This window comes from Pseudonaja textilis, chromosome 15 (assembly GCF_049901715.1).
Source record: "Pseudonaja textilis isolate UNSWEBS1 chromosome 15, rPseTex1.2, whole genome shotgun sequence".
In the NCBI taxonomy this organism is placed as follows: domain Eukaryota; kingdom Metazoa; phylum Chordata; class Lepidosauria; order Squamata; family Elapidae; genus Pseudonaja; species Pseudonaja textilis.
Genome location: NC_142004.1, coordinates 11,507,247 through 11,522,549, shown reverse-complemented (window position 1 = coordinate 11,522,549; position 15,303 = coordinate 11,507,247). Strand labels below are relative to the sequence as shown.

The following is a 15,303-nucleotide window of genomic DNA, read 5'->3' as shown; positions in this document are numbered from 1 at the left end:
TTTGAAGGCCGCCCTGCCTGTAGCATCTGCCCCTTTGTGCCAACGGAGGCGTTTGCCATGCCTGGGTGGATAGCAGGACCCAGGTCTGCATTCAGACTGGCCACCCTAATGATGATGCGCAGCACCTCCGGCCTGTAAGTCTGGGCATCCTCGCGCAGGGCCCTCTAATCTGGAGCGAGGGCAACCTCAGCCAGAGGTCCAGGAGCAACACAGGTCCTTGGAAATCTACTGAGGTGTTGGCTTAGTCAGGATATTTTGACCACTCAAACTGTCCTGGTGGCTTCACATAAAATAAAAACTGGCCCAAGGAGCAAAAGACCCAGGAGGAAAAGAAAGAGCTGGTTCCGTTGGGCAGGAGATAGAATTCCATTTGCCGAATGAATCTGGATTCATTTCCTGCATTGCCACAACTTTTCTATATGTTTTCTCTGTTTTCTTACTTCCCTGTGCTGGGTTCAAAGCTCTTCCTTCCAGGCAGGAAGCGACTCCCCCCGCCCCAAAGTCCCCGGGTCTCCCTGAGGGCCTCCCTACGGCACCTGCACCCGCCTTTCAGACTTGTCCCCAAGCGAAGGAGCTGCGTCCTCCTTTCCTTCCCGTGAATTCGCTCTCTCCGGTTCCGCTCCCTGTGGAATTCCGTCCAGGTGGAGAAGGGACTTTCGGTGTCATTTGGGACTCTGAATAAATCCAGATGTCAACTATAGAGAGGAAGAATTAGAGAGGCCACGGGGTTCACAGGCTTCTGCCCCGCTCCCCTGTGGTGCCTCTGCCAACCTGGAGCCGGGCCTCAGGGCTTCTTCCCCCGGGCACAGCTTTGTAGGTGGAAGGCAGAGCCCCAAGAGGGGGCAGGGGCTTCTTTGGCAGATGCCCTCCCCGCATTCTCTGCAGGGTTGAGCAAAAGCCCAAGGGAAGAGACCCCCCCTAGACTGAGGGGCACCCGAGGCAGCCCTTTGCGAGCCGTGCCATGCCACCTGCCCCGAGAGAAGGGGCACTCTGGGGACTGCGAGCAGTCCTGCCCCTTGGACTTCCCCTGGCTCCTGGCTCCTTTTAATCTGCCAGGCTGTGTGCCCTGGGGGGTGGGGGGATTAGAGGAATAAGGGGGGGAGGGATGGGGAGGTTTTGCTTTGCAGAGACTGGGGGAGGGGGCGATCTTGCCCCCCAAATGGGGGTGTGGGGAGGGCTTACAATGGGACCTTGTGTGGGTGGCCTTGAAGTCGAAATCTTGCAGACTGAGGGAGTGACCCTCCGTGGGAGCTTTTGCCAGCCTTTTCCTTTTGTGCCAAGGCATCCCCTCCCCCCCCCCCGGCAGCTGGCTCCCTTCCTACCTAACTGACTAACCTTCCCCCACCCCACCCCTGCAAAAAAAAAGAAAAGAAAATTGAATTCTCCTTATTCTCTGCTGTTCAATGGCTTTGCTGGAATAGGCAGGCCCTTCCTGAGCTGAGCTGGCAAGGATGCCATTGGTGGGTTATAAATAGGCTGGTCTGCTTCTCTCCTCCTTCACCCCCCCCCCATCCAAAAAGCTCCTTGGCAGCACCTTCTGAAGGAGGAAAGTGCATTTCTCTCCCCCCCCCCACCCTTTGGGGCTGGCCGGGCACATGTGCTGGCAGCATCCCTGGAGCTCCAGAGCGAATGGCACTCGAGAGCCCGGGACAGGGGGGGCTGGGGAGGGAGCCCTCCTTGCCCCCTTGGTCTCCAAAGATCTAGTGGGATCCAAAGTGTCTTGTTTGCTGGGGGGGGGGGTCCCTGGGGCTGCTTTCCAGGAGGGCCCAAACAATAAGGCTGGGGGTAGGGGAGGAGAGAACTGCCCTGGTCTCTCCTGGACCCTGCCCTCATCTTGGCATGGCAGCCATTACGGTGGATGGCCGGGCAGGCGGGCATGGCCCCCCCCCAGAGACAGCAGGGAGGGGGGCTGTGTGGGGAAGGGTCCCAGAGGGAGGAACCGGTCCCTCTCTCACGGGTCAGTCTGGATTTTGCTGACTCCCGCAAGGTCCAAGCGGGTCAGGCTACTAGCCTGCAGCCCTTGGATGCTGGCTGTGACCCCGTGCCTCAGTCCTCGCCCCTTTCCCCCCCCCCCGGGGAGAGCAGCCCCTCCCCCCTCCTAGCTTCACTCTCTTTGGCTCCATTCTCCTTTCCGCCACCCCCTTCCCAAACCTTCCCTGTACTCGAAGGCCTGGCCTCCTGATGGCCCCCCCTCTCCCTTCTGTTGGAAATAACTCAAGGCCAACCCCTCCCAAAAAACTTGGATCGTTGAAAACAAAGAGGATTTATTAAAAAGAAATATTAGACGGTTTGCAAACGCTGGCGGTCTTTAGAAGCTCAACAGACAGGTTCAAATCAAAAGCGACACCTTTAGAACCTCAAAACATACTTTATATACAGTTTACATACAGTTTCCTCACCCAAGTTCCCTCCTTCTTTGAGACTCACTGGATTTGCCCTCAGGTGTTGCAGCTCATCCTAGGATGTCTCCAGAGAGAGATTGGCCTCCTTCCGTTATGTTCTCCTCCGTACCTCTTACTTTGGCTGCCCAGGTGGCAACTTTCCTTAGCGTCAAGGAATGTAGCATCCCCTCATCGGGGCCTCTTTTTAACTTCTGAAGATACCGTTTTAAAAAGTTCATCATATACTACCATTTTTCCAAACAACACCCCCCAAACATAATAATAATAATAATAATATAAAAGGCATATACATAAGATAAAAATATAAAAAGGCTTAATGGAGCATGTCAAAAGTATAAAAGCAAAGCATGTATATACAGGGAGATATATTTCATTTGATAACAGATTTGACAAGCGTTGGAAGGGACCCTGCAGATCATCTAGTCCAACCCCAATTTGTGAAACCTTTAGGCCTCTTTGATACTATCTTATATTTGAATGTCCTCATTTCTTACACTTCCTCCAGAGCGAGCCAGACCTGGAAAAGGGTCTGGAGATGAGGAAGTGGGTCCTATCGGGCATCCTGGCCAGTGAGGAAACCTACTTGGGTCACCTTGAGGCTCTCCTGCTGGTAAGGGCACCAAGGGAGAGGGAGGGCTTATTTTCCAGCCAAGCGGAAGGGGGACCTGGGCAGGGACAACCACGGGGCTCCCTCCCCAGGGGGAACGACACGGGGCAGGCCCCGAGAAGCTCTCCTGCGTGGGCTCCATTCAGCCGCTTGGGAGCCGAGCCAGAAAGTGGCTGGGTTTTTTTTCCAGCTTCTGTGCCACGTCCTCAGGGCTGGGGCCATTCTGGCGATGGTTCTGGGTGGGGTGGGGGCAGCTGTTGTGCCACCCAGGGGGGAAGGGCTGGGTGGGTTGAGCGCTGCCCCCCAAGACCTGCGGCCTTTCCTCAGGGGTGGATGGGTGGGTGCTGGAAGAGGCAGGCCGATGCCCAGGAAGATGCCCCTGGGCCACTGAGGGCCTGTCCGGCTCTGCCTCTCGGCTCTTTTCAGCCCATGAAGCCTCTGAAAGCGGCGGCCACCACCTCCCAGCCGGTCCTGTCCAGCCAGCAGATCGAGACCATCTTCTTCAAAGTGCCTGAGCTCTACGAGATCCACAAGGACTTCTACGACGGGCTCTCCCCTCGCGTTCACCAGTGGAGCCACCAGCAGCGGGTGGGCGACCTCTTCCAGAAACTGGTGAGCAGGACCGGGGGTGTTGGGGAGAGGGGGCTTTTGCTTGGCTCATTGCCAACTCTAGGGGGCGCTGCTCACACACCCCCACCCATTCCAAGGCTGCTGTTACCTGCCCACCAGAGCGGCACCCGCTGCCTTCACCCAACCTGCCTCTCCGTGTTTTTGAACCGCTTGGTTGGCAGGACCGAGAGTCCTTAACTTCAAACCACCATTAGAACTGGAAATCCGGATGGAAGTCATGATTGGAAACGGAGACTCCCCCATGACCCAACTGGTTTTTCTGATACTTTTCACAGTGGTCATTAAATGAAGAGTTATGAAGTGAACAGTGCAGTCATAAAGCGAACTCATTCTTCCAAATGGTGGGCGCTTCAATTTTGTGCTGAAACTGGCAAAAGGGGTGCCAATCAACTACCGGTCATAAATGCAGGCTGGTTGCCATGGGATTGTGAAGGGGGGGGGAGGCATTTTACAATGTCAGAAGTGCTTTATGGGCCATGAATCTCCTACTCCGAGGAGGCCATCCGGTTGCAGAGGCTGCCCCGGTGGTGCCGTGTGGGCCAGCACTCCCACCCCCAGGTGTAAAGCATTCCTCAGTCGCTGCGAGTGGGTCGGCCTTGCCGGACTGTCATTCGTTCTTTCCCGAAGGAAGAGCAGGCAACTGGCCAGCTTTCGACCTGCAGGACCTTCCCATCAAAGAGGGGCCTCCTCCTCCTGGGGGTGCCAAAGGCAATGGGGCCAGTCTGGGGCCGGTGTCTCCCCCTTCTGGCCCAACCATCGGTTTGGGGGCACCTGCCAGGGCGGGCAAAGGCATCTCGCCTGGAGGGGTACTCCGCTGCCCCCGATCCCTGAGCGGGTGATGGCTGCTGGCGTCCGTCTCTGGGTCTCATTCCGCCTTTGCCCCCCACAGGCCAGCCAGCTGGGAGTGTACCGGGCCTTTGTGGATAATTACGAGGTTGCCATAGAGACGGCCGAGAAGTGTTGCCAGGCCAACGCGCAGTTTGCAGAGATCTCGGAGGTGAGCGAAGCCGGGCGACGTGCGCGGGGTGTGTGCAGAGCCCTCGCCTCTTCCTGCACAATGGCCGCCCGCATGGGGTGTATGTGTCCTCGTAGGGATCTGATGCGACTCCTCTGCCTCCACCTCGCCTGGGTTAAACCCACAATGGAGCTGGTGGTTGCAGGTTCTACGAGTCTCTCAGCGGTGAGGATGGCCAGAAGCCCTGGTGCAGGGGGGGGGCTTTTTCCTGGCATACACCCCGCCCCCCCAGGGACCCTCTACAGAAGCCAAATAATTTGTGGGCTGTTATTGGAACCTGGGAAACCTGGCCTGGATTTTGACCCATCCCAACTCAAGTTTTGGCTGTGGGAGGAGAATGGACTCCCTTTTTCTCTTAGCCAATAAAGGATTTCAAGAATTCCTCCCAGGGTGGCTTTTATCAGATAAATACTTTCCCTCCAAGCAAAATCCTGCCTCCCCCCCCCACCAATTACCTGCAAGGTGAGATAGCAGAGGGCCCAAAACCTTCCAGAAATCCCTCAATTGGGCTTGAAGGACACTTGAGAGCAGATTGAGGTCCAGCAGCGCCTGCTCTTTCGTTGGCCTCCAGGGGCTGCTTCTAAGGCACCGAGGCCTCCCTGGCTTCCTGAAATCCCAGCTGGTTTCTCTGAGCTACTCCTTGAGTGCCCCCCGCTAAATTGCAGGGGAAAACCTGCATGGAGGTGGTGGCCACCATTAGGACAGGAAGTGTAACCTCTGAGCTGTTGCTTTCTGTGCTGGAAGATCGTGTGGCTCATCTGACGCGAATCAGGCAGCATCTGTTGCCAGACGAGGAACAGCTGGCAAGTCCGCGATGCAGGCTGAAGAAAGTTAACCTGAGCTTCATGAGTCTCGCTCATCTTTTGCAGAACCTCCGAGCTAGAAGCTCCAAGGATGCAAGAGACCAGACAACAAAAAACTCCTTGGAAAGTAAGTCCTGTGGTACCCCGGTGGATTTGAGATTTGGGCTGTGCGGACAACAACAATCCCACCCCACCCTGGAAGGAGCTCCACGTGGGGCCAGGGGTTGCACTGTTTTGCTTCGTGTTTTGTTCTGCAAGGACGTGTATAAGAAGGGCCGACTGCTTTGGTTGGGTTTTTTTGTCTTTTTGGATCAGCCAAATTGCTAACTGTTAGAATGACCTTGCAAAAGGGGGGACTGCCTCCCATAGCAATCCAGGGTGCAGGGAATGAGAAGGGCTTGGCTAGCCGTGGAGTAGCAGAGGTGAATCGCAAAGGATATTGCAGAAGGCCTATTCGTCAAAGAAGGGGTTTTTCTCACGAGCCATCTTCTGCTTAGGACCCCTTTCCTCCTCCCTTTGGATGGTTTTCCTCCCCAGAGAATTGGGTTGCCCTACAGCTTCTATTTCTCCTTTACTTCCCCATAGCTCTCCTCTACAAGCCGGTGGATCGAGTCACACGCAGCACGCTTGTGCTCCACGTAAGTTGCCGTGAATATTCCTTGCCGTTGGCTTTTCTGCTGGAAATCGGGGGGGGCTGCTTCGTTTTCAGAGAAGTCAGAGCACACCAGCAAGAAATAACACAAAGGGGGTGGCAAGAGCGACCAGACGTGCAGGAACGCAGGGGAGCAAAGCACAGGTGTTCCCATCACCTGACATGCTCCACGCCGCATCCTTTTGGCCGAACGTGATGGCTGCTTCGTACAGCGCAAGTAGAGGTTGGGTTCCCACAGCACACTGGGTCGCATTCAAATGACTCCTGGTTGGGGTAGGAGAGTGAGGGGCAGGCAAGACACCCCAGGAGAAGAAGTTGGGGTGGAGGATCTGTAAAAGCAACACTGCTGACAGGAAAAGAGGCTGCCTTGAAGGGCTTGGAGCATCAGGGCGCCTGTGCAGCTACTGCTCCACGCAGAGCCACAAATCCCACCCCATGGAGAATCCCTGGGCTTGGTCACTTGTGCAGGTTTTCTTCTCGGCTCTGAGCTGAGATGAAGCAAGATGTCAAGATAACTCCAGCTCTGGCTTCCTGGCGCTTCAGGTGCAACGGTTAGGAGGAGCAGCGTAGGAGGAGAAACACATCCGAACGGACTGGGACCCGTGAGAGGGAGGTCATGGGGTGGGGGGCTCAAGCAGGCCTGGGCAGCCATCTGTCTGGGAGGCTCGGTTCCTCCATGGAGGAGGAGGAGGAGGAGGAGGAGTCTGGATCTAAGCTTTGGGTTAGGCAGGAAAGCCTTCAGGAGTGAAGCCCCCAGACTGCCAGGGCTGCGCTCTGAGGGTCTTTCTTCTCCTGACGGGCAGGATCTGCTGAAGCACACCCCATCCAGCCACCCCGACTACCTGCTCCTGCAGGACGCCCTGCGCATCTCCCAGAACTTCCTCTCCAGCATCAACGAGGAGATCACGCCCAGGAGGCAATCCATGACTGTCCAGAAGGGGGAGGTGAGTGCCCAGCTGGCGCCTGGCACCCGCTTTGCCCAGCGAGGCAGGCTGCCTTTGGCCAGGTTAGCAGGACTTCCCAGAAGGGGTGACCGCTTGCGGCCTGCAAGAGCTCTGGTCGGGCAGGAGGCCGTGCTGGGGCCGGAGACAGACCCGTCGCTCTCGCAGGCCAGCCGCCGTTTCTGCTCCCCGGCTTTGGCTCTTGAGGTGCACTCGGTTGGCAGCCGCCTCCTTTCTTGCCAACGATATGGCTGCATGTTGAACCCCTGGAGGGCAGCGAGGCCCTCGGCCCAGCAGCACCTGGCAGTCCTTGCTGGGGGGTGGCCTCCTCGGGGTGGGGGGGGGCGTATGAGCCGGCCTGACTCAAACGCTGGACTCCCTGGTATGAACGCAGCCACCCAGCTCGGCTCAGCGGCTGTTTCCCCTTTGCAGAGGGGATTATAGGGCGCAGGGGAGAAAGAGGGGCGGAGGGGAGACCCTCTAAAGGGCAGCCAGGGATGGGCTCTTGGGCACAAGGGACCCCAGCCTGTTGGGGCTTGGGGAAAAGCTGAGAGCCGAGCCAGGCTTTGGGCTCTCTGCGTGGCCTGCAATGGGCCAGGCGCCCCAGCCCAGAAGCCCCGGAGAAGCTCTTGCCTGCCCAGGGTCCACACGTCCAGGGTGGGAGGGGGCCAACTTCCCGCAGGGACTGAAAAGGGTGAAGGGAGCCTGGAGAGTCATCAGAACAGAGCTAAACCAGGACAAATCCCAAGGATTTTGGCATATATGACTTTTATTAAAATTATATTGGATTATGAACAAGAAGATAAAAGCACCCAACACAAACCAGTAGAAAGAAAGAAAAAAAGGAAAAAAGGAAAGAAACATAAAGTACAGATCAACTTAAGATCACAAATGGAGCCCAAAATTTCTAAGCAAGACATTTGTTCAGTGGATTTTGCTCCATTTTACGACCTTCCTTGCCACGGTTGTTAAGTGAATCACTGCAGTTTTTAAAAGTTAGAGACACAGTCGTTAAGTGAATCCGGCTTCCCCATTGGCTTTGCTTGCCAAAGGGGATCACGTGACCCCAGGGCACTGCGACCGTCCTAAGTATGAACCACCCATTGCCGAGAAGCACCTGGATTTTGATCAGGAAGCGGCAGTGATCGTGTGGGAAACGGCCCTCTGTTCATTGCCACGGTAACTTTGAACGGCCACTAAATGAACTGTTGTAAGTCGAGGACTATTTGTAGTGGTTCCCAACATTCTTCACAGCAATTATAAGTATGAATATGTTTTACTCTCTTTGTCTGTGAAGAGTATCATCACCTGGACCGTCTTTCTACAGTCTGTCCCCTCTAATTGTCAAAACCATCGTTCACAAATTCCCCTTTTTTTTTCTTTTTGTCTTTATGTAAAAAGTCTATGAAGGGCTTCCAACCAGCAGTGAATGTCGGTCATGACTTTTTTCTGATCCAAATAAGTTTTTATCCTTTTCAGCAAAATCACAATTTTATTTATTTTTTATTTAGTAAATCTCTGTGACTCTTCACCAGTCTCTCCTCCCTAGGGCCTCCATCTCTCTCTACCTCTGTGCACATGGCAGTCTCACTGCTGAGGTCATATACCGAAATAGTCTTCCAAGGATTTTTTTTCTAACCGTCCATTAATCCTAAACGTTTTGGCTTCAATTTAATATTCATCTTTAAAATTCCCTGTTTCAAAATCGGTATTTGGATCCATTTTTAAAACTTTTTGCAAGTTTACCAGGCGTGATAAAATATTCCTTTTTTAAATATTCCATTTTTAAAACTTTTTGCAAGTTTACCAGGCATGATAAAATATTCCTTCATGTCTTACATCTTTCCGACATACATTTGAAGTGCCTTTATACATTCTAGATCTGCAGTCGCCAACCAGCGGGCCATGGCCCACTGGCGGGCCACGAGAAAATTTTGGTGGGCCACAGAGAAATCTCACCCCCAGAGCACCCGACTCCCCCAAAGCAATTAATCCAGGCTGCGCAGAAACACAAAGCTGCACCGCCCACATGGCCCGCGGGAACCCTCCCGGCCCACTCACTCCTTACCTGGCAAACTTGCCTGCTAAATTGCTATTTTTCCTTTTTCCGACCATCATCTGTTCTGCTGTGTCTGGAGATTTAGATTGGCTAGAAAGCAGGAAATGGTTGGATTTCTTGCTTTCTAGCTAGTCTTTAGATCTTCGGCTCTGCTTTTAAGCACAGCCGAACCTCTCTTAGGACTAAAGCTTCTATTATTCAGTGCAGACTCACGGCAAGCAAATTTTATGTGACAGGCTGAGCTAGCCGATGGCAGATAAATAGATCACTGAATGGGTCTGTGATTCTATGAGCAACTCAATCTACCTGCCTGCTTTGCCTGATTTTGGGTAAAAGTTGTTCTTTTTTAATAAAAAATTCAATATTTATATAAATATTTATAATATTTACATACAAGCCATGCCCAGCCAGTCACATGACCACCAAGCCACACCCACAAATTATGCCATGCCCACAGGACCAGTTAGTGGTCCGCGGGATTTAAAATTATGAGTTTGGTGGTCCTTGAGGTCCAAAAGGTTGGAGACTCCTGTTCTAGATAATTTATCTGTCCTCATTTAGCAACTTATATCATTTTATTTTTAAAAAATCTCTTTGGGATCATAATACAATGTCAGTTTCAACTCTTAACCACATAATTTCCAGCTGTAAATTGCAACCTTATCATACCTTCTTTAACCTGCTTTCCTCTGCAAATACATGTTCATACACAATTGCATTTGAAATTTTGGCTTACTTTGCTCTGTGCCACAAATCTTTTTATCCATTTTAAGACTTTCAGATAATTGTAAATGGGACAGCCGTTGGTAATCGCAGTATATCCTTCCGCTATTAATTGTTCTCTTGATCTGAAGTTTAAATTCCCCTTGATAATTTTCCAATAGGTCCCAGTATATCCAACATTTATTTGCTATTTTTCTTCTATAATATGGTGCTTAAACTGAGACCCATGAAGGGGTTTTTGGACACAACCTAGCCAGGAATTCTGTTTTTAAAGCCAGAAGCCGGTCTCTAAAACTCCCCTTCACTCGGACATGTTTTAAAAGAGCGTTTGTGTCAGCACTGGCAGAAGCAGCCTGGGAGTCTGGCCAACCCTCAGTTACTCCTCCACCCAGACTTCAGCTCCATTCAGGGCAGAGTTTATCCCCCTTGGCAACCTGAAGAGATGTGGACTTCAGCTCCTAGAGCTGGCTGGAGAATTGTGGGAATTGAAATCCACACCTCTTCGAGCTGCCATAGCGGAGAAGCCATGGTTCAGAGAGTTCTTGCGTACGGGTGCCGACGTTTATCTGTATCTGTCTTGAGATTGCAACTGATGGCCTTCGGTTTGTTCCAGGCTCTGGGTGCCAAGTCATTGTCCCCAAAGGGTAATTTCTGAGTCGTGGGGAGGTCTTGGAAATCTTCTGATCAACTGCTGCATTTGAAGCATTTTCGCCTCAAGAGCGAGAACAGGGCTTCTTGGCATTCTAGGGAGCAGCCCTCTAGTCTTTCCAAGTATCCCTGTAGACCTGAAACTGCTGGAGAGTTGGGGGTGCTTGCGGGGGGGTGGGCTGGCGAGCAGAGCAGATGCAGCACGGATGAAACTTCTGCGTACTCTCTGCCCCTCCCTTGCAACCCGTTTTGGCTTTGCTTCGTTTGGACAAGCATGAACCAATAATAAAGCTGCAGGACTGGTACTTTCTAAAGCTCTGTCTATGGTCCATTTGCCGCAGGCAGGAAAATAGGGAGTTTTGCATCCTTGAACTCCATTTAGCTGAGAAAGTCGGCTCTGCAGGCTGTTCTCATTTGTGCAGCCCTGGAGCTTTTGAGGGAGGGCACAGGAGGAAGCTCTGCTTGCCAGAGTTCGGTTACCAATGAATGCTTGGAATGTCGCGCATGGACGGCGCTTGGGGAGTTTGCTATGTTGGTGGCCTCGGAAATGAATTGAGCATGCTGGATGGCAACCTCAAGGGTGTTTCCTGAAGGGGAGTTTGAAGATTAACAAGTATTTAACCAGAGATACTTCCCTGAAGCTTGCCTGGAGGGTCTCCAAGAGCACTTCTGCTTCTAACCCTAAAAGCTTCTTGCTGGCCATAATTTTGACCTGCTGAAAGAGGAAACTTAATAACCACTGCATAAGCCACCAACCAGCGTCCAATGGTCCGACCGATTTTGACCCATCCACTCTGGTGGGCTTGCTCCAAGTCCCATTAGCCAAGGAGTGGCTGCTTTGGGGCCCAGGAGGCCTGCTTTTCTGCCCTAGAGACCTGCCCCAACTCCGCCAACCTTTCACAAAGCTTTGAAGAGCTGGCTTTTGTGCTTCAGCCTAGGGCCCCAAGTGGGTTAGGGGCTCCATTTCCTGTTTACCTTAGCCTCTGTGGATTATAATTTTACTCAGATGCTATGCTTGTTTGTTCGTTTTTCTATTGTGTTTGTGATTAATGTGATGATTGCTCACTTCCCAGAGTCATTTGTTTGAGGGGGGGTGGCTATAGAAATTGAACAAACATTTCCTCCCACCAACCCAAATCTAAGGTTATTCCAAGCCCAGGTATCTCATTTCTATCAAATGCCCCAGATTCACCTGGGGCAACTGATTTCGAGAACGTCACTCTTTCTTTCCCTTGCACCTAGCCGAGTCCCAGTTGTGTATCTCTTTGACACCCAGTGTGCCTTCACTCGCTGTGTTTGTTCCTGGGTTGATCTTCTCTGGCCTGCCTTTGCCGCTTAGAGGGAAATGGGATGCACAGTTCCCTCCACTTCAGCCATTACTTCCACTTGGCCGGTTGACCAAGGAAGCGTGAGCGGAGAGCCCCAAAAAGAGACTCTTCGGCTCAGAGAACATGATTCCTCAGAGTGTGGGAATAATGGGTTTACGCCATAGGGAAACCGATTCCATCTGCTGTTTTGTTGTTGTTGTTCTTTAAAAAAAACCCTCATAGTTTCTACCACCCTTCCCTAAAGATAAGATAGGCCAGATCCACACCCCTCCAACTATTTATTTATTTATTTGATTTGTCAATCATTTACAAGATACAGGTATAAGAACAAACATAGCTTTTAATACATGAGATGGATACTTAAAAGAAAAATAAAATGAAACAATAGGACAGGGACGTTAGGCAGGATTGGTGCACTTATGCACGCCCCCTACAGGCCTCTTAGGAAAGGGGTGAGGTCAATAGTAAGACAGTCTAAGGTTAAAGTTTTTGGGGTTTGGGGAAGAAACCACAGAGTCAGGTAGAGCAGGGGTCCCCAACCACCGGTCCCTGGACCGGTACCGGTCCGTGGATCATTTTTTACCGGGCCGCAAAGCTTGGGCGCCACCATCATGTTTCGATGGCGCTTCCGGGTTTTCGGTTGCTTCTGGGTTTTCGGTTGGAAAGCAGCGTTTGGGTGCTCGTGCCTTAGTTTCGTCGAAGGGGGTGGCGGCTTCGAATGAAGAGCTGTCCCGATGGCGATGGAGTCTCGCGTTACTCAGGTACCGGTCCGTGGAAGAATAAATAGTCGTGAAACCGGTCCCTGGTTCAAAAAAGGTTGGGGGCCACTGAGGTAGAGTATTCCAGGCATTGACCACTCTGTTGCTGAAGTCATATTTTCTGCAATTGAGTTTGGTGTGGTTAACCTTGAGTTTGTATCTATTGTGTGCTCTTGTATTGTTTTGATTGAAGCTGAAGTATTCATTTGCAGGTTGGACATTGCAAAGTATGATTTTATATACTATATTTAGATCGGACCGAAGGGGGCGTAGTTCTAGGTTTTCTAGGTCTAGAGTTTCAAGTCTGGTGGCACAAGGTATTCTGCAATGAGTAGAGGAGTGGAGAAATCCCCTTGTGAAATATTTCTGGACTTTCTCAATTGTGTTAATATCAGATACATGATATGGGTTCCAGACTGATGAGCTGTAGTCAAGTATAGATCTAGCAAATGTTTTGTATGCTCTAGTTAGTAGTGTGATATTACCAGAGAAGAAGCTACGTAGGATTAGATTAACAACTCTTAATGCCTTTTTGGCTATGTGGTTACAGTGGGCTCTAGCACTTAGATCATTAGAAATGAGTACTCCAAGGTCCTTGACAGAGTTTGGATCCTCAACAAGGTCTTGACTATTTAGTTTGTATTTTATTTTCTGATTTTTTTTGCCAATATGTAAGACAGAGCATTTATTTGTTGAAATTTGAAGTTGCCATTTGATTGACCATTCTGATACATAGTCAAGGTCTTTTTATTGTCTGTGGTTTATATCATCAGCGAAGAGAATGCAGTTGTTCTTAATATGATCACAGAGGTTATTTATGTAGAGTATGAAGAGAGTTGGTCCTAAAACACTGCCTTGGGGGACACCACTGTTGACAGGTACAGAATTTGTAGGATGTTCCCAAGTTTGACCAGTTGTTGTCTGTTTGACAGGAATGCTTCTATCCAGTTATGCAGGTGTCCAGAGATACCATAAGATTTTAGTTTTAGTAGTAGTTTGTCGTGTACCACTGAATCAAAGGCTTTATAGAAGTCTGTCTAGATTGCGTCTATTGCTTTGCCCTGATCGAGTTGTGTAGTCCATATGTTTTTGCAGTGTAAGAGTTGCAGATTACAGGATAGGTTTTTTCTGAAACCAAATTGTTTATTAGAGAGTAGGTTGTTTATCTCTAAGTGGAAGATAATGGATTGGTTGATAATTGATTCCATAACTTTACAGCTGATGCAGCATAAAGAGATTGGTCTATAATTTTCAACTAGGCTGGGGTCTCCCTTTTTGAAGATGGGGATGGCTGTGGCTTGTGACCATAGGTTACGCGAGGAGCTGGTCCTGAAAGATTTTTCAAAGATTATGCTTAGAGGTTCGGCTATGGCTGTGGATAGCTTTTTTAAGAAGTAGGCACATACTCCGTCCGGTCCAATAGACAGAGATGGTTTTAGCTTGTGTAGTGCTTTTTCATCATTGTCTTTTGTAAAATCGATATGTATTAGATCATTGTAGTTGTAGTGGCTCGACTAGGAAATACTGGGCATGATCCATTGCTGTTTACAAATACTGAGCCAAAGAACGTATTAAATAGGTGGGGGCTGTAATGGTGTCGTCATTGCAGTCTTTAGCATTAGGTCCTTTCAGGGGTGGGATGGACCTTGAGTCTTTTAGTTTGTTGTTCACAAAATTGTAGAAAGCGCTGGTGGAATTGGTGCATAGAAGGTTTTCCTCTTGTTTAATGTGATAATTGGTGCATTCAGTCTTTATCCGGTGACATAAATTTTTGTATTGGCTTTTGAAGTTGGCAATGTGACCAGATTTGTTTTTTTGCCAAAGTGATCTCTTTTTGGATTGAAGCTTCCTTATTGTTATGGGTAATCTGTTTTTCCTGGTTTTGGGAGTTGTTTTTGCTACATATAGTTTGATGACTCTCTTGATTTCTAGTAAGAATATGTTGTAATGGTCTTCAACAGTATTGCATCCAGTGAATAGAAATTGCCAATCAAGGGAAGAGAGATTGTTGATTATAAGATCGTAGTTGCCTTTTTTGAAGTTATAATTGGGGATTTTGTCGTTGTGATGATTTTTGTGTGGACATATGTTGAGACAAAAGTCAATCACGTTGTGGTCACTGTTGGAAAAGGGTTCTTTGTATTCTGTATATTGAATTCAAACTATTGCAGAAGATGAGATCGAGGCAGTTGTTAAGTCTAGTGTTGTTGGTTACTAGTTGTTCCAGTCCCAGATTTGTTACAGCATTGTAGAAGGTTGCATGTATGGGTTCAGTTGTACATTCGTTTAGGGTTCAGTTAATATGAGGTAGATTGAAGTCACCAAGAAAGATAAAAGTGTGTGGGCAGGATGCTGCCCATGTTAGTAGTGTATTTAGCTTGTTTATGTGTTCGATGTCATAATCGGAGGCTCTGTAACCTAGTAAGAACTGAAATGTGATATTTAAGATCAGTTCACAGATAATGGTTTCAGGAAGAGCATGCTCTTGGGTAACTTGGATGTTTTTTTAGATGTAGGGACTTTTTACAGAAGATAGCAATACCACCTCCTCTACGGATTTCATGATCTGATCGGTAAACATGATAGTCTCTTACTGAGGTAATGGAGTCAGGGAGAGATGCGTTGAGCCATGTTTCACAGACAAATATAATGTCGAATTTAGCCATATTTAGTAACAGGAGAAATTCAGGTATTTTATTCACAAGGCTTCTTGCATTTGAGTAGCTTGCATTTAAGG

The 15,303-nt window shown here is 49.9% G+C and overlaps 1 protein-coding gene across 1 annotated transcript in view; it reads left to right on the top strand.

Annotated features, from left to right (window-relative positions):
* Window positions 1-15,303, top strand: part of BCR (BCR activator of RhoGEF and GTPase) — a 66,702-nt gene that overhangs the window by 28,755 nt on the left and 22,644 nt on the right. Inside the window, exons 4-9 of the mRNA XM_087913530.1 lie at window positions 2,908-3,012; window positions 3,436-3,621; window positions 4,529-4,636; window positions 5,524-5,584; window positions 6,043-6,095; window positions 6,913-7,053. Coding sequence (XP_087769656.1) covers window positions 2,908-3,012; window positions 3,436-3,621; window positions 4,529-4,636; window positions 5,524-5,584; window positions 6,043-6,095; window positions 6,913-7,053 — 654 coding nt within the window. The remainder of the gene's footprint in view (window positions 1-2,907; window positions 3,013-3,435; window positions 3,622-4,528; window positions 4,637-5,523; window positions 5,585-6,042; window positions 6,096-6,912; window positions 7,054-15,303) is intronic.